Here is an 18,834-nt window from a genome sequence, read left to right on the forward strand (position 1 = left end):
AGACAGACATTGATAAAATAGAGTTGTAATCCTAGTCACAGAACCTTAGAGACTAACAAATTTATTAGAGCATAAGCTTTCGTGAGCTACAGCTCACTTCAAAGTGAGCTGTAGCTCATGAAAGCTTATGCTCTAATAAATTTGTTAGTCTCTAAGGTACCACAAGTACTCCTTTTCTTTTTGCGGATACAGACTAACACGGCTGCTACTCTGAAACCAGTCACAGAACGTTCTCTTACTGAGAATTTGGTTGATTAAATCGCAATTGTCAGCAACATGTAGAAGAGCACAAAATCAATTAAAATGTTAAATCCATCACGACTTCCATAGCACTAAGTATACAAACAAGCAAATAATCACACATGCATGTCTTCTAAAACATGCTCTTCATAGAGGTCATGTATAAGCACTGCGTTGAATGTGTGCTCTTTGTCTAAATAGTTCTCTTCCCTGCAAGAAAGCAGGTGAACCCTCAAATGCACATTTTAGACTGTTCACTTCCTCATCTCACTATTTGTATTAACTTTCACATAAATTAAAACAAAAATGTACCTTCAAAGAAATCAAAATCTTGCAAGTCATCAGGCAGCCGTGGTAGGACATCAGAAAAGTCCTCCTGATTCAATTCCAAGTCATGTGGAATGTCTGTGATTTCATTGGCGATGTCATCGGGCAGCTCATCTGTACTCAACTCCGGTGTGGAGGGGCTCCTGGAGAGACAGTGTTAGTCACACAGTTAAATCCTAATTTCTCACTACTGCAGCATACTTTACGGAGGGTCTGTTTCAGGGTCTGCTCTCTCCCTCCTTGTCCCCCTACCCTTTGTGTTTTAAATCAACAAGTGGAAAGAATGGCTTTTAGACAAGTTTCATTAAAAAACTATTCAATTTGTTCTACTAATGACATTTATAAGTTGTGCATCAGCAACAAAACATTTTATCCATTTAACCAAACCTTTGTTGAGATCTGAAATTAACGTTTTAGAATTTTTCCTTTCAGCAATGATAGAGATACAAGACACTTGAAGATGTTCATTTCATTCAAACACCTAACAAATTTGGAAGGTCAAAATATTAAGTAGTAGGAGAAAAGAAAAAGGAAAGTTCGCCCTTCCTCATCTATATTTAGCAGACCTAATTAAGCCCATAAAATTGGAGCTGAGGTGTGTCCGGCTTTCATTTAGCACTACTCTGTACAGTGTACTGACTCCACCGCCTTTTCCTATATTTAATTTTTTTAATTAAAAAGTTAAAATAAATAGAATGAGGCGCCACTGGCACTGACCGTATGTGGGAGATCTCCACTGGCAGTGAGATGCTGGTGGGCATGCTGAGGTTCCCTTGGGGCACTGCAGGAGGAATAGGTTTCTGGGGCCTACGTGGTCCCCTCCTTCTCTTCTTCTTGTGTTTTTTGGTAAGTGCAGGTGGCTTTGTTTTTTTCCTGGGTTTCCTCTGCGGCTGGTGCTGAACTTTACGGGAGCTATCTCCTCTCAAGAAATTATCCTTTTGGAGAAAGAATGAAGGAGGAAAGGACACATTAGGATCCAATGCAACTTTCTTTTCTTGCCATTCCCAAACATTGAGACATAAGGTGAGTGAAGAGAGGATCTTTCTAACCGCCAGCCTGCAAATCCAAGCATGGATATGAAAGCCAAGTTGCTTCCTCTCCTCCTCCTGCATCATCACTGAGAACAACGAGCATGTACGTTACATCCTTAGTTACACCTATGCAACCTCTCTGGAGGCAAATGGTTTAATGCACAGGTTTAATTGAGGGCACAATCTGAGATGTTTATTACTGGTAATAATGAGTGAGAAAGAACGAACCCAGCTTAAATTCTCCGATCGGGTTTGCAGAGCTGGCAGTCAGAAAAAAATCCCACACTATTTGCGTCACCGAGGTACAGCAAATATGGAAGCCCACAGTGTCATTTTTAATGACTGTGTCAGAGTAGAGCCACAGTTTAATGCACATAAACTCCAAAGTAAAAGATTTGGAACACCCCAGATAAGTATTAAAAGAATAAACAATATTGGGGTGACCTGGTGGCAAGGATTTGTGCAGCTAGGTGTAAACCAGAGTTCTAGTCACGTTCCCACTGCTGTAAATGGCAGAGAGCACTGAAGAGACATAGTAAGTGCTGTAGGACTGAGAATTGGCAGGGGACGCAGTGCACAGCTGCAGGGCCTTGTACTCCTGAAGAGCAACCCACTGGCCAATTACAAAATGAGCACCATTTTACAGGCTCTGAAGCAAGTTGGATTCAGTCTTCCATTTTGATTATGATGGTTGTGACACAGGGCTTTGATGTGCCAAGCAAAGAAAAAAATGGGGGGACAATCTTCAGGCCTCTGATAGGGACACTGAGGATTTACCTGGAGAGAGAGAGAGAGAGAGAGAGAGAGAGAGAGAGAGAGAGAGAAAAAAAACTGGATTAAAACTTTAAGGGTCTGTGTTACACCAATAAAACACAAAGGAAACCTCAGAGCTAAAGGTGACCCAGAAATATTTTTGAAAAAAATGAAATGACAGGGACCAAGAGGCAGCGGGCACATAAATTATCCTAAAAATGCTGCTTTTGGGGGAAGTAGGTGAAGATCAGAAAAATCAAGGACATTGTCTCACGTTCCACTGGTTCCCAGTCTGTTGTTATGCTCCAGAATACACCATGCTGCAGGGTCACAGCTACTGCGATATCACAGTCATAGGCAACCTTACATATTGCAACCTGACGCTCTCTCACTAGGTTTTACTATATTATGATTTTATGGAAAGGTCAGGTCAATTTCCATTTTTTAGGATATCCCCTTCCCCTGCAAAAAAGTGTATATATAAAGCTATTTTATACCCTTTGGGATATAATTTTGGGGAGAGAGTGGGTGTAAAATAGCATAGCAGTTGATAAACCGAGGCCAGATAAATAGAACTCCTGATGACCCCAATTTGTGGGAACAATTACAGCTGTGGTTTATACTTACCATTTTTTTGGCATGTTCTTCACACAGAGGTGTCTGGTGTGTAATGTCAAAAACTGGCACAGAGCACTGCTGTCCATCTGCAAACTTGGCTGTGCAACTTGAGAAGAGCTGCTGAGAACGGTTCAATAGGATATCTATGCATTTCTGGGTCAGGAACAACACACCAGATGGTAATGGAGAAATCCCAGTATGATAAAAATCAAAGCCTTGAATTCTACCAGTCCATCAAGATGTTATTTATAATGAATATCTTAACTTTGTTATTTAAGTTGAAAGCTAGGTACCGTTCAAACCCAACTTTTCAAGTACAAAATTGCATTAATGCAGCATTGCTAAGGATTTTATCATTTGTTATGAAGGGTTCATTGATACCGCTATTTTGCTAATGAGTTCTTAGGGAAAAAAAAAGGTATTTGTCTTGGAGATTCAATCAATAGTATCAGTTTGGAGCACTGTACTCAACAGGACTATTTCCTACTAACTGTCCGTATTAAAACATAAAAAAGAGAATTTCTTAATTTCATCCTTTAAGCTAAATTTTTGGTATTTACCTTTCTTTCTCGAGAACACAACAAGTTTTAAGATCCTTCCTGCTCCTCTGAAAGCAGATATGTAATCAGATTGAAAAGGTCAATTAAATCTAAACTGAAACTTGTGTTTTCAGACGTTACTGTAAGTCAAATACGCATTTCACAGTGGTTTTTTTCTTTCTTTTTCAAATAACGTTAGCATCTTTCCTTCTGCCCACAGTAGTTCATAGTCAAACTGCTACTAGAATCATAAAAGCACAGGGCTGGAAGGGACCTTGAGAGGTCATCAAGTCCAGCCCCCTGAGCTGAAGCAGGACCAAATAAACCTTGAAAGGTGTTCTTAAAAACCTCCAGCAATCGAGATTCCACAACTTCCCTTGGAAGCTTATTCCAGAACTTAACTACCCTGACAGAATAAAAAAATATAATATAGAACAACAAAGGAAAAAGGGAAAACCTAAGATTGGAAATGGCAGGAAACAAGTATCTGAAAATCATGGAAAGACTATTTTCATTGTGGGGGAGAGGAGTGAAGGGGAGAGAAAAGCAAAATCAAAACATTCTCTATTTCTCTGAACTGGACTTGACACATGGCAGAATAATATTTTTGTGGGACTGGGGGAGTGGTTGTATTTGTATATATGTATACATATATAATATACACATATACCCTAGATCCTTTGGGTGCAGAGCTCTTTTTAAAATCTGACCCCATGTATCTAAGCCTTGTAACTGCTCTACATTTAGGCTCGTTCACAGAAATCTGTATTTTTAAGATATAAAATTAGAAATCAGCATTGTATTTTGCAGCCATTGCAGGGACAAGCAACATGTCCCGCAGAGCTGCACTACGTCTGTGGGTGCCAAAGTGCACTATCTAATACCCACCCACATCTGCCTCATTACCTGAACTTTGCAAGGCCACACAAAACTGTCAGCTCCTTTCAGATACAGACAAAGATGCAGCATGAGACGTAACTTCCCGCTGCCCGCGGATAGTAAGTTACAAAAGCCAATTAGCTCATCATGCACAAGCCTCAAAGCCCTTTACAATGTATTGGTACCCTCATTTTACAAACAGAGAAGATAAGGCATAGAGAAGCAAAGCGATCTGCTTAAAGTCAAACAGTAGTCCCCTAGGCCTGACTGAGGGCCCTTGGAGATCTGGAAGTTGAACCCTGATCTGCCTTCCACTGGACCATGATGCCCATGTTGGATAAGACTGTCAGTGGCCACTGATAGCTTTTGATTTCAACTAACATAATGCATCTTAAAAATGTATAATAATAAGAGCCTAAATGGGCCAGGAATAGTCTGTGATTTCCTCCTCTCAGAGGAACTGGTTTTAAAAGCTTTTTATGGTAACTCAGTTTTATACCCAGCATTTTAAGAGACTTTGCTTTTGTCCTGTCCATTTAGATCTTTTCTACCCTTTGTGTTCATTCCCCCACCCTTATCATTTTGCAGCACTCTTCGTTTCCTAAGGGGGCTGTGAATTCACACCTATAGTTCTGTGGGGAGGAGGAGAGGGAAGAAAGCTGCGAGAAGATGCAAGTGGGTCTTTCCGGTAAGAAAGAATACTTAAAATAATCATTAAAAAAAAACATGATAATAATCAGTCTCTCTAGCCTTCAGGTTCAGATATGGAAGCTGGTTTTGACTCTTACTAGGTTCCTCCACACATACACACTTTTTGAGAAGAATGCTACACCTCCACAGATCATGTTTCTTTAAGGTTTTCCTGAAATCCCACGCATTCACGTACAGGTTCTTCCTCACCCAGAGCTATGTCCTACGGACTTCTCGTTCTTCCCCTGCCCAGTCTCACTTGGCAATGCAGGCCATTAGAACCTTCACCATTCATGCATTCTAGGCTACCACTTTACTCCACAGTATTCCTAGTTTCTGCAGACACAGCTGAATCCTGTAAGACCATCCAGACATTCTATGGAAAGCTACCACCCTGCATAAGAGCAGTGCAGAGCATACCCTCCCATCGAAGAATGAGATCATTGGTAAAGTTGCTGACAGGAGGTATATAACAGTGTAACTTTGACAAATACCAGTACCTTGAACTCTGGGTCTGCTCTGCCTATTGTTAATAGATCGCGTCCCACTACCTGTAAGGAGACGGACATAAAGCCAAAACGGTTCCGGAGACATTCGCAAATAAGTATTTCTGATACAGCATTATCTGTCATGCTAAAGAATAAAACTTTATCAAAGGTGTTTCCTTGCTCAATGAGCATAGACGGAAGGTAAGAGGATACGTTGAAAACAATGCCTGGTGAATGGAAGGGACTTGTTAGTGCACTGTTCACCCTTCACAGTTCCACTACATGTAGTTGGTTCTGTATCTCTCTGCTTGGCTTGGCTTGTGCTGAAACAAAAAACTCATTACAGTATGGAGTTTAAAAAAAAAAATCCACTGCCAGCAGATATCCTGGCATAACTGTAACACTAAACAGACAAAGTGAACCAGGACACTCTGGATACATCTGTATGCTTTTGTGTATGCATTTGTGTAGTTATTTACTCTCTAGAGCTGGATACAGGACAAATGTAAACAAGGGGCAAAGGTGACATTGGTGTAACAGCATTACAGAATGAGGCAAGCAAGACTTCCTCACAAATGTTGTTTGTTCATAGCATCTGACACAACAAGGCCCTGAACCTGATCAGAGACTTCAGGCATTCAGTGCAAATATTAAATGACAGAACCCAGAGCCGCATTCTCACTGAAATCCACCTCACATGCAGAAGGCTTGCACAAGGCCTATGCAATGCAGAAAGGTCCTCAAAAGGTAAGATCTCAAAATAGGATTGGCCCTTTGCATGGTGAAGGTGAATTTCTCCTTGTATGCATATTATTCTCAACGCTGACTGAAGGTTCTTTGCATTCCAGCTACTACCCTTAGGGCTTCATCAGCTGTTTTAAGCTAGATCACAAAACTGAGCAAAATAATTTTAGTAAATATTATCATCCCCTAAGGCCAACATGTAATATTTGGAGTCATAAAATCAATTCAGTTCCTACACTTCATGAAATTGGAGCAGTGACTACAGAGCTCTATTATTTTGCCAGACTACCCCTGATTTTTCATTCACTTCTAATTACACAACTATCTATGTGCTACAGAGTAGACTTTACTTAGGTTACCAAATAATCTGACCAAGTTGCATTGAATTAGCCTAATAATTCTGGCAAGGTTTATCACGTAGCTTAAGTTGGAAGACATTTATTTGTATATTTATTTTTAAAAGTTCAATTAGAAACCATTTAATAAAACTGAGGTTCTGAGCTATCCTCACAAAATGGGAGCCTTTTCTTCCAGCCTCAATGTATCCCCCTCCAAAAAGCAGAGCCCTTAGTCCTTCTTTACCCCCCCAGAGAAGTTTAGAGCACCCCCATGCAGAGTGCTCTATGTGAGGAGGGTAGAAGCTGCTTTAAGCCTACCCTGGCCACCTGCCCCCCGTACCCATAATTCTCTTCAGAGTCCCCCAGAGCCACATGCCCTAGTGAGTGAGGATAGAACCAAGCAGAGGGAAGCTGCTGGTACCAAAGACATAACACCAGGATTTGCACAAATATTCTATACAAAGCAACTCCATGAATTACAAGAACTGGAGGGATGTTGACATTAACCAAAAGGAAATCCCACAGAAAATAACCTTCAGAGTTGTTAGAGGATATTTGTTTCACTGTTGAATCTCACTTAATGTTAGATTGAGTCAAATCTAATACATTCTGAGAACGTCTGATGATATGCTAGAAAGAAGTAAAGGGAACACAGACTTTTTTTTAAAAAAAGTCTGAATTGCTGAAGGAATTTGCAGAGGAGCGTATATTTCTGTAAAGCATTTAACTAAAAACCCAAGACACGTGGGTGGTTGATCGGTTACAATGACAGAATCAGTAACAAAAATCAGAAGCTAAAATACTCCGGGTGAAATCCTGATCCTAATGAAGTTAATTAGAATTTTGCCGTTGACTTCACTGGGACCATGATTTTATCCTAAGGAATTAAAATCGTGGGCATGTGTTGCTGAACAAATGATCCATCTTCTACACTGCACAGCTGAAAAATGCCTAACCTTTTAAGAAATAAACCGTGCTTTAATTTACTGTACTCTACTGATAGGTCTTTTTATGTCAGGAATATTTTGCCTTTCACATACAGGGTCCATGTGGATATTAGGTTGAAAGTTCAACATTTCAACTTAGCCTGCTTGTTTCACTGCTGATTCTCACCCGACCTTGCCTACTACTGCAGGCAGGTTGGAGTGTATGGGCTCTAACCTGGTCCAAGTGCACGTAGCTCTTCGGAGTTCCTGTATCAGTTGCCCAGCACATTCCGGCTCTCTGCTGGCCGCATGCAGCAAAGCTTTCCGGAGCGTATGCCGGCATTTCTTCTGACGAGATTCTGCCCGCTCCAGGCGGCAGAGGTGCTTATATTTCTGCTGAAAGTAAGTGCAAAGTTGGGTCATCCTGGAACTCCTGCTATCTGCATCATCGTCATCTGACCTGTGAAGAAAACACAAAACAGATGGTCTTTTTCAAAGAGAACTAAATTTATAACTCTCTCAGAATTATTCAACAAACATCTTTCTTCTAATTCCACACATAGCTAAAAGGCTAAAAATAGCCAGGGATACGTTCCCTAAGAGAAACTCAACTAATTCAAACTGTGGGAATCCTTTTAAATTGTAAAGGTATTTAATCTTCTTGGTATGTCAATATTAGAGATTACATCAATTTATCTTTGAGTTTGAGATATCTAAATGTCTGGAACTTGCTGTTAAAAAGAATATTGTTAACCTTTATTTACTGTAAATGTCTCAGCAAATGAAGTTACAGCTTGATTTAAGCTGCAATTATGCAAAAGAGAAAACACTCAGTGGAAATTGATGGAAGAATGGTCATGCCAGAGAAATATGGTTGAATTCTAAGAACACAGTACCAGACAGCGGACCTCTCTTCGTGGATGATTTTACTGGGTAAACTTTTTTCTCCTATTTCCCCAAAAAGCTGGCTTCAAGTTCTGCTCTAACCTGCCCTGGGTTTACACCAATGAAATTCCAGTGACTTTAATGAAGTTACTTCAGCTTTACATTGCTACAAATATGATTAGAATCTGGCCTCTGATATTTACTACCCAAATTGACAGGCACTTATGTTGTTCACAGTGTTACTGTAGTTGTGCTGGTTCCAGAATAATAGAGTGACAAGGGGGTTAGGTATTATCTTTTATTGGACCAACTTCTGTTGGTGAAAGAGACAATCTTTATGGTCTTATGTAGCTCTGGAGTGAAATCCTGGCCTCACTGACTGCAGGGGTAAAATTCCCATTGACTTCAGTCGGGCCAGCATTTCACCCCTGGTGAATGAGAATAACTCCAAAGTCCACGCAGATGCACCCACCTGTGCCTGAGATGATTTTTTCCCCTTTGTCTTTAGTACATTGGGCAATTTTTTAAGTAGTAAAACTATGAAGCTGATATTAAAGACCATTGATGACTTCCCTGTTATGTGCTGTAATTATGAGATACAGTAAAAATCACACACAAAAACACACACAGTTATGCATTAGATATTTAGTTAGAAAGCAGAGTTTACTACAGAGTTAATACACAGGGTAGTGAGAGAGTGATCTGGGTAGGCCTATGCAAGAAACTGAGTGGAAGCATGAACTGGGAGCACCCAATCAGTCAATCCCCATTTACTCAGGAAGGTTTTGCTCCTTTTAGTTTCTTTTTCTAAATGGCAAAGGACACACACCATAAAAATACCCAAACCTGCCAAACATGCTCAGTAGAAGTAATAAAAATCATCACTGGGACTTTTTTAAATCTAGGCTCTCTCATGGTACCAAGCAGTCAGCTTCGCCCTGATAACACTCAGCAAAACAAGGTTTATGACCAAGGAGCACTGGAGTGAATTTACTTCAAATAAGACATTCTCTCTTCAGTCTTCTCTGGAGAAAATAAAACTTGGCAATTTTTGCTAAATTTACCAAACCTAAAGCAAAGGAGTTAAAAACTAAGGTACAAAGTGCAGAGCTTGATCAGCAAGACCAAATACATTGAAATCCAAATCTCTGAACAACAAAGCGTACTGCAAAACTAGTTAAGGACAGCATGGATACTGACCATCAACTGCAATATTTATTAAATAAAATAAGATCCAGAAATGTCAGAGTGGTAGGTGCCCCTCTTAGAGAAGGTAGTTCAAATTTAATTTCTTTTATGGAAACACTTGTGCCAAACATTCTCAGTTTAGATGTAAAAGTTCCTCTCTGTTTGGGAATGCCTACTTAATACCTATCAGAAAAGCCCATAAAAACTTCCAGGGAGAAAGCACAATCATTACAGAAATATACATCCACCTATATATTTTTATGAGAAAAAAAAACTGACCAGGTTATAACTTTCCCTATTAAATGCAATGCATATTATTCTCAAGAAACAGCCATTATAAGAACGTAACCAAATATATCCATTGCTAATTAATAAATTGAAAATATTATCAGTTAATATAATTAACAGTATCCCTTAAAATATTTAGATAATGATTATAGCAAAAATAAGAATACAATGAATGGGGTAAAATATCAGTTTGATCTATATACAGAATTACATGGATTTTTAATTGTTTTCTCTTTCTTTCTTTCTATTTTAAACAACAAGCATGGGGGAGGAAGATGGGTGGGAGTGAGTACCTTCTCCTTATAAGAGGCAGTCAACACAAAAATATGTCATACACATATACTTATAAGCTCCAATATTTATATTACTTAAAATAATATTAATCCCAACTGACCATTAGCCTTAGAGAAAGGAAACAGTCCACGTTAGAAAGTGAAAGTGGTTTTGGAAACATTTTGCTTTCTGATTTGAGTGGTCTTCTTTCAGAGAACATCTTTACAATTATAATAAACCTCTGACTTACCTCCCATGCAGCTGAATGTAGAAAGGTAAAATATGTACAACTTTTGATTGATGAGATGATTCTGAAAATCACAAGTTAAGAGGCACACAGAGGCCCAGAAAGCACTGCAGGAGTGGCTCTAGTACTTGCTGGGAGACAACCAAGTTTTAAATACTACTTAGGACTTTCACTTTCAAGCAAGACTAGCCAAAACATATTTATACATCCCAAGAGACTTTAAAACAGCAGTCACATCCAGTTTTTTGTGTCAAAATTCAAAAACACATTTTATTTTCACCCTTCTATGATGAGCTGTTTAACCAAATTACGTTTGATTTAGTCTCATTAAGCTTGTATAACAGAGTACTATGAACCAAGATTTAAAGTCTGCCATTTCACTTTTAAAGTATTGCTGAAACTGCATGAAAGTCTTTCAATGAACAACCAAACATGCCGCCTTTCTTAAATAAGTGAAATTGTGACGGGATAGACTAGACCGGAGGTCCCTGCCATACTCGTCCCAAGAAAGGAGCAGTGGAGAGGTCCTCCAAGCAGGCTAGAGTGACTGCAAGGGAAGCAGCCAATCAGAGAGGCTGCAGTGAGCAGCCAATGAGAGCCTAGGAGGGCCTTGTAAAAAGGAGCTGCAGAACCAAAGACAGGCAGTTCCTTGCTGGAGCTAGAGGAATGAAGACAGTGTCCCTGGCTGGCCAGAGGGAACTGTAGCACAAAGGACAGCTCAGTGCTTGTAAGGACTAGGGGAGCAAGGAAGCGCTCCTGGCTGGCTGCTGGGCCTGAACACAGAAGAGCCCTGAGCTAGGGTAAGGCGTCAGTGAAGGCTGGGGTTGCAGGGAAGTGGCCCAAGGAACTGAAGGCAGTTTTGCTAGAGACACAGTGGTGTGTGGCTGCTATTCTTAGGGTCCCTGGTCTGGGACTTGGAGCAGTGGGTGGGCCCAGGACCCCCATAGGCTACTGGGGAAGAGCCTACAATTGGACAGTAGTAAACCCCCAGAAGAGGACTGAACTGTCACAAGGCCTAGCTGGAACCATTGCCTCCAGGGAGGAAGCCCTGGGGGTATGGCCCGATACCAGGGCCGAGACTGGTTTAAAGACCACGGCCACACCTGACCAGAAGGGGGTGCTCACAGAGATGGGTGCCACACCATTACAGGCATGTTCAATGGCACGTATAACTCAGAAGTGTTTAACACTGAAGGAATAAATGTTGACTGTCTACCATGAAAAATGAAAAAGGCACTACCTTATAGAAAGGAAGAGCAAACAGGTGGTGTCCACCAATCCAGTACTGCTAAAGTCAACAAAGGGAGCCTCAGAGTCCATAGTGTAAAAAAATGTTAGACTGCTGGAAAAGGTATCCAAACTAGTTTAGAGGGAGGTCTCTGATTTTAGGAGAGCCAATACTCAGTAATCCAACATACAGAATGTCCTCTGTTTTTAAAGTGCTGCGATAAACATCTTCTCTTCAAGTCAATGAAAAGTTCCTGACTTGAGATTAGAAGTAAAATTGATGCATATGCCATAACCCAGTGGTTCTCAAACTGTGGACCTTTTATTGCTGAGAAACAAGAAATGTGGAGTTGGGAGGAGTCCTTAAGACGGTTCTCTTTCATGAGGCAGCATTCAGAATAAAATGAGCTGGAAAAACTAATATTACCACTGTCGTATCTGCAAAAGACAACACAGGCCTAACTGCATTCTCTCCATATGCAGCCATACTTTGCCAGCTGAAGCTCTATGCTGGTTGCTATTGCAGCATCTGAGGAGGGTTTTAATGAAGACTCTTATTTGGGGGTAAAATTTGTCAGGGGAGAGAAGAGGGCATGCTAAGTAGCATGAAGAAACAGCCAGGACAAAGGTTCTCTACAGGATTTGCCATTGACTAGCTCAGTGTAGTGACCTCTTGTGAATTATTTGCAAAGGCACCACACTACAACGGAAGTTGAAAATATACAAGTATTTTTTAATTGGAAAAAGTCGTCCTGCTATCGGAAGTAACAAACAAAAGAATCACCCTTTGTACTGTTATTCTTTACTACAGAGTAACCAAGAACCCTGCTCTTCCCTCAAGAGAAGATCTGGACTATGGTACAGGCTAGCAAAACACAGCTGTTAAATAAATATATAAATAAAATCACTCCAGTGTAATTCTTTTGAACATTATAGGAAAGAATCTTTAGAATCTTTCCACTCTTCTTTCTGCCATTTCTAGTACCTCTTTTTTTAAAGTGTAGAGGCTGTATTTATTTGGTGGGTTTTATTATATGTTATTGCCATGCAGTATGCCAGAGGGACGGTGTAAGGACGAACACTAATCATCTCATTTGTTTGTTCTGTTTTTTAAATTCCAAGGAAGTACCTTGGTGTCAGAGGCTGGCAGGCCCTTTATGGTAAGGCAGACTCTGCCTTGCCTGTGACCAGACAGTTACCCCGCTGATGGGTATGATGGAGACTTAATTATAATTCCTGATCCCTGCTGTGGTGGTATCAGAGGGAGGACTACTGAAACAGAGCCGTGAACTCAGTCAGGAGACCCAGGAGAGGAGTTCCCTCACTCTGGGAAGGGCCTGATAAAGTCAGGCTGGAGGAGACCCATTGGTGAACAGGACAGGCCTGGGGGGGCTGAGTCAGGACCTAAAAGGAGCAGGAAGATCCCTGAGGTAAGCTGCCAGAGTCCCTGGGGATGAGAAGCAATGGGGGAAACTTGCTGGAAAGCAGTAGAATAGGACAAACTCTGCAAGGCCCACACATACAGGTAAAGAGAAGAGAACGTCAATATAGCCAAAGAGGGTGGGAGAATGATTAGTTTGGATTTATTTGGATTCACAGTTGGATTTTTGTTACACCAGAAGAAGGCTTCTCCTAAGAAGTGTCCTGACTGGAAGACCAAGCCATGGAAGATCCAGCAACAGAGAGTGACCACTGCAGGGCTGAGCAAGCCGTCAATAGGGGTTCTAGAGGCAAAGTCCCCTGCAGGATCACATCCTGACATCAGTGGGTGCTATGGCAGTGGTTGCAACTGTACACGCTTTGGTAGTTTCAACACTTCTGCAGCACTGATGGCTGTAGGCTCGCTTTTGAAGGCTACTATCTTTCTTGTGAACTGATAGCTATGATGGAGAAAATTTACTTCCCATTGTTTTCAGTGGCAAAAACAGTCTATTCTGACCATTTTAGACAAACTTCAATATATACATTGCCAACAAAGTTGTTCAAATCTGGATTTTGTTTTAAATAAGCTTATTTTTCCTTTACAAGCAGATGAGGGCCAAGGTCAAATCATCCATGGTGTAACTTCAGGGAGGGCAATGGAGTTGCAAGCAGGGACCACTTTGGTGTTAGTAGTTGTAGATGAAGATAAGAACTGTTCATGTCTCACCTCCCCCTGGAACCAGTGTTCCGATGAATAATTTTCCCGGCTGAAACAGGTTTCCCAGCAAGTCAGTTACTCTTGATTTTAACTCTAGTGTTGCTAACTCAGAATTTTATCAGAGAGTCTTGCAATATTTGGTGTTTTTCTTTAAGGCCCTAGACCTGAAGTCCTGTGAATACACCAGAATCTCAATTTTCATTTTAATAATAATAATAAAGTAAATGTATGGCCCCCATGTTTTACACACAAGCTTCAGAATGTGACCTACAGATTAAAAAGAAAAAAGGCAAACAAACTCCAACTGTATTATTTTCAAAATCTCATGAATTTTAAGCCAATATCATGATTTCTGAATGCTGAGCCATACCATCACTGAAAACTCTAATTGAACATTACAGAGGAAATTCTTCCCTCAAGGAGAAGTATTGAAAACAAGCCAACCCGGTGAATGCAGAATTGCACTCAAAGTCAATCACCTGCTTCTATGGGTACGTCTACACAGGGTTGGAAGTGACCTCAGGAGGTCATCTAGTCCAACCCCCTGCTCAAAGCAGGACCAATCCCCAGCTAAATCATCCCAGCCAGGGCTTTTTCAAGCCTGATCTTAAAAACTCCTAAGGAAGAAGATTCCACCAACTCCCTACGTAGCCCATTCCAGTACCTCACCACAATCCTAGTGAAATAGTTTTTTCCTAATATCCAACCTAAATCTCCCCCAATGTGACTTGAGACCATTGCTTCCTGTCCTGTCATCTGCCACCACTGAGAACAGTCTAGACCATTCTCTTTGGAACACCCTTTCAGGTAGTTGAAAGCAGCTATCAAATCCCCCCTCATTTTTCTCTTCTGCAGACTAAATAATCCCTGTTCCCTCACCTCTCCTCATAAGTCATGTGCTCTAGCCCCTTATTAATTTTTGCTGCTGTCCGCTGGACTCTTTCCAAATCCTTCATGTAGTGTGGGGCCCAAAACTGGACACAATACTCCTGATGAGACTTCACCAATGCCAAATAGAGGGGAATGATTATGTCCCTGGATCTGCTGGCAATGCTCCTACTTATACAACCCAAAATGCCGTTAGCCTTCTTGGCAACAAGGGCACACTGTTGACTCATATCCAGCTTCTCGTCCACTGTAACCGATAGTGATAGTCCTTTTCTGCAGAACTACTGCCTAGTCACTCAGTCCCTAGTTTGTAGCAGTGCATGGGATTCTTCCATCCTAAGTGCAGGATTCTGCACTTGTCCTTGTTGAACCTCAGATTTCTTTGGTTAGCTTGCTATCAATTTGAGTAGCTATTTAAATTAGTAAGGCAGAGTCACTTTAACAAAACAAACTCATTCATGGAACAGTTTAAATTAATATATCCTCAGAAACAGAGAACATAGTGCAGAATGACAGGTTTCAGAGTAGCAGCCGTGTTAGTCTGTATTCGCAAAAAGAAAAGGAGTACTTGTGGCACCTTAGAGACTAACAAATTTATTAGAGCATAAGTTTTCGTGAGCCATGAAGTGAGCTGTAGCTCACGAAAGCTTATGCTCTAATAAATTTGTTAGTCTCTAAGGTGCCACAAGTACTCCTTTTCATAGTGCAGAATGTCAAAGTAGAACAAGGAATAGATGTTTACTTAATAACAATCTTTACTGAAGCTTGACAAATAGAAATACAACTTTGAAAGATTGCAAACAAGCAAATGTGTCAATGTTTATTCATAAACAAAATTAGAAAAGGTGCTGAAGAGTAGAACTCGGCAGATTAAATAGAAAAGTAAGAGTTGCAAGTGCTGTAGAAGAATTAATCAGTTATGGTCAATGAAGAGGGAGTTTTAGGTGAAGTGCACAAAACATTAAATGAAATAGAAAATGTCAATTAAAGTTCATACTTTACATACATGTGAAAAGAACCTGGAGGATTCAGCGAAAATAAAAAAAACCACCAACCAACCAACTCAAAAACAAACCACAGACTAAGAAGCTAATGCGCAACCCCCTTAAAAGGTGAAAAAGAAAATGGGATGTAAGTAACGTTCCAATCCAATGTTAAGGAGGGGAAGGAGTTCTTTGATTGGACACTTCACCCTTTTTTGAGAAAAGAAAAGGAGTACTTGTGGCACCTTAGAGACTAACAAATTTATTTGAGCATAAGCTTTCGTGAGCTACAGCTCACTTCATCGGATGCACCACCAAATGCATCCAATGAAGTGAGCTGTAGCTCATGAAAGCTTATGCTCCAATAAATTTGTTAGTCTCTAAGGTGCCACAAGTACTCCTTTTCTTTTTGCGAATACAGACTAACACGGCTACTACTCTGAAACCTTTTTTGAAGGTTTATTTGGTTTAAAAGATTAATTGGAAAACTATAGTCAGAATGGAAGTAAGTCTATTTGATCTCTAATGTTATGTTCCTTAATAGCCAGGCTGTGAGGAATAATCACCTGAAAAGCAGCTATACCACAGCTATATTTTTAAAAATATTTGTAACTTCTGTAAAAGCTCACTGTTTTTCTGCCTAGTGATCCCAAAAGAGCAACACACTTTCATGCCTGCTAAAAAAGAAAAGTGTTTTGGATGTTTTTGGTCTGCTGACTGTCACCAAAGTTTGACTTGGTGAAGGCATATATATTTCCATATCCCCATATATTTCTGGGCTTCTCTCAATTTTGATTGCAGCTTTGCCGTTCACCATGAAGATGCCTTTACAAATTGTATGGTTTTCTGCAAGCTGGTGTCCTAGCAGTTCAGTTTTGAAGTTTTATATATCACATTTGCAGGGGCACTGAAGTATTACCACCACATCCATCCATATCTTTTGGAAGAAGGTGCAATGCTTTTAGACCCAAGAAAAATATCTGGTTGTGTACTGAAACTGAACCATAATATAGAAGCTATAACAAAACTTATCAAGGCTGTGATTTCATTTTGTGATTAATATGGCTCAAACTCCTTTCTTCTAGATTATCTCAATTTAACTACAATACTCTGAATGGTATACTTTACTCTCTGTGTGCTAGAATGACATTAACAGAGACATATATGATCATATCCTGTTGCGAGACGGCACAGTCATGGATTAACAATGTTTGCACAACATTTTAAGCCGTTCTGCACCAGCAATACAAATGTACTGCCAGTTTATAATCAAAATCTAGAACATGATGTTACTGGTTAGTTGATAGAGGCATAATACCACTTCTCAATTACCAATGAAAAGAACAGTTATACAAACTATCAATCCCATATTCCTCTCTTTGTATCACAAACAAACAAAACTACTACTAAAAGGTAGTAAAAACAGAAAAGATAAATCCTGATTCTGGCCCCAGTACAAAAAGTCATCCTTATTCAACAAAGCATTTCAGTATGTGCTAAAATCCCATTAAGTGGGATTTAAGCACGTGCTTAGGTGCTTTTCTGAATCTAGGCCTTTATCCCTGCCCTGCTTCAGCAGCAGACTGCAAAAATGGCACTTCTCCAGTGGTTCTGTGGGACTGAACTGAAACACCCTCATGGGGAAGGGGTGTGTGTGTGTGTGTGTGTGTGTGTGTGTGTGTGTGTGTGTGTGTGTGTGTGTGTGTGTGTGTGTGTGTGTGTGTGTGTGTGTGTGTGTGTGTGTGCGCGCGCGCGCGCAAACCTTTGCAGAATCTTAGCCCCCATTAAAATAACTTCCATTCTGTCCTGGGCATCGCCTGAAAATGACATTTGATCTTTTTAGCAGGATTATGATAAGACCAAACTCAAGACCAAAAGTGAACCCAATGTCTCCAGAAGCAAAAGAACAATTCAGTGACAAAATTATTGATTAGTACAATTTTCAAAAGTCAGAAACAACAAAAGATTTTGAAAAATACTATGCAGGGCTGCTACGATAAGGTTTAAAATTCATACTCCCATTTTATCTACTAAGAGCTACTCTGCTCTCTTGGTACATTAGTTTTTTTTAATTATTCTCCTCTTCCAGAGAAGAGATCAGGTTTTTGTCCTTATCAAATGTAAAATGGAATTTAGAAGTCTACTCACAGTCTGTTACTGTGATTCCCGATCTAATTTCTGATATCTGGGGCACAGCTTCTGGATAGAGCTCAACAACTAACATGTTGACCTGGTTCTGCTGTATAATAAAAGGTCTTGATTCAGCAAAGCACTTAAGCCCCACTAACTTTGCTTAAAGTAAAGGCCATGTTTAAGTGCTTTGCTGAATTGGGGGCCAATACAAACAATAAAAGAAGGATACTTACTCATGTTTTTCATATCTGAGAGTTTCCCGGATAGACCATGCAACCTGGTATGGGGAAGTTTGCTCTGAATCCTCCAACTCTTCTCCACTATCTTCAGACCAGTCCAGCCCTGAGTAGGAGAGAATTGGAAACATGAAGGCTGGATGAAGAGAGACTGTAATCCTCAAATATCTGTGAATAACCTGTGGTAATAACCACTATCAACTGTCTCTGCCTATTCTATGTCGTACATAGCATAGTAATGAGGATAAATTATATTAGATTCATCATGTAATTTTCTCAATAACCTACGGACAGTTATGACAGCAGCTTCATTACAATGTACAAACAGCATGTAACAGCATTTTTCAATGACCAGTGTTATCCCTTTAATATCTTTATTGGCCTTCTTTGTCCATAAATATATTAAATAAAAACCAAAACTACCATCAATCTTATGTAAAGACAAATATTTTCTCTGTTGTGATCAATGTTAGATTTTTTACAATGATAAAGAGGAAGTCCCTACCATGAAGAGCTTCCAGTCCAATAATTAATAGTCTGTGGTCTAAATAAGTTACATAACCCTGTTTCTTATTTCTGTACATTATAAAGTATAGACCCTCTGTTCCCCTAGCTAAAAAGCATGGAGAATAGCAAAACCATGGGAGAAAGCTACACAGTATATGTTCCTCTGTTCTTTTCTGCGTAAATCACCGGCCATCTCCACCAGATATCAGTAAGAAAGGGGCTTCTTCTGCTCCAGGGGGAAGAGACAAGAGCTGGGGTCAGTCACT

General features: G+C 40.2%; 1 protein-coding gene and 1 non-coding gene across 3 annotated transcripts in view; both read right to left on the minus strand.

Moving 5' to 3' along the window:
- INO80D (INO80 complex subunit D) overlaps window positions 1–18,834 on the minus strand; it is a 56,315-nt gene that overhangs the window by 9,613 nt on the left and 27,868 nt on the right. For both annotated transcript variants that reach the window (XM_038421972.2, XM_043505630.1), the window contains exons 5-10: window positions 18,059–18,167; window positions 7,809–8,033; window positions 5,779–5,888; window positions 2,979–3,112; window positions 1,285–1,502; window positions 553–710 (exon numbers count right to left, since the gene is read on the minus strand). In XM_038421972.2, coding sequence (XP_038277900.1) covers window positions 553–710; window positions 1,285–1,502; window positions 2,979–3,112; window positions 5,779–5,888; window positions 7,809–8,033; window positions 18,059–18,167 — 954 coding nt within the window. The remainder of the gene's footprint in view (window positions 1–552; window positions 711–1,284; window positions 1,503–2,978; window positions 3,113–5,778; window positions 5,889–7,808; window positions 8,034–18,058; window positions 18,168–18,834) is intronic.
- Window positions 7,018–7,139, minus strand: LOC119840937. The gene has a single exon (XR_005288351.1). It is a non-coding gene; the product is annotated as a small nucleolar RNA SNORA57 (small nucleolar RNA).

This window comes from Dermochelys coriacea, chromosome 11 (assembly GCF_009764565.3).
Source record: "Dermochelys coriacea isolate rDerCor1 chromosome 11, rDerCor1.pri.v4, whole genome shotgun sequence".
NCBI classification, from domain to species: Eukaryota; Metazoa; Chordata; order Testudines; family Dermochelyidae; genus Dermochelys; species Dermochelys coriacea.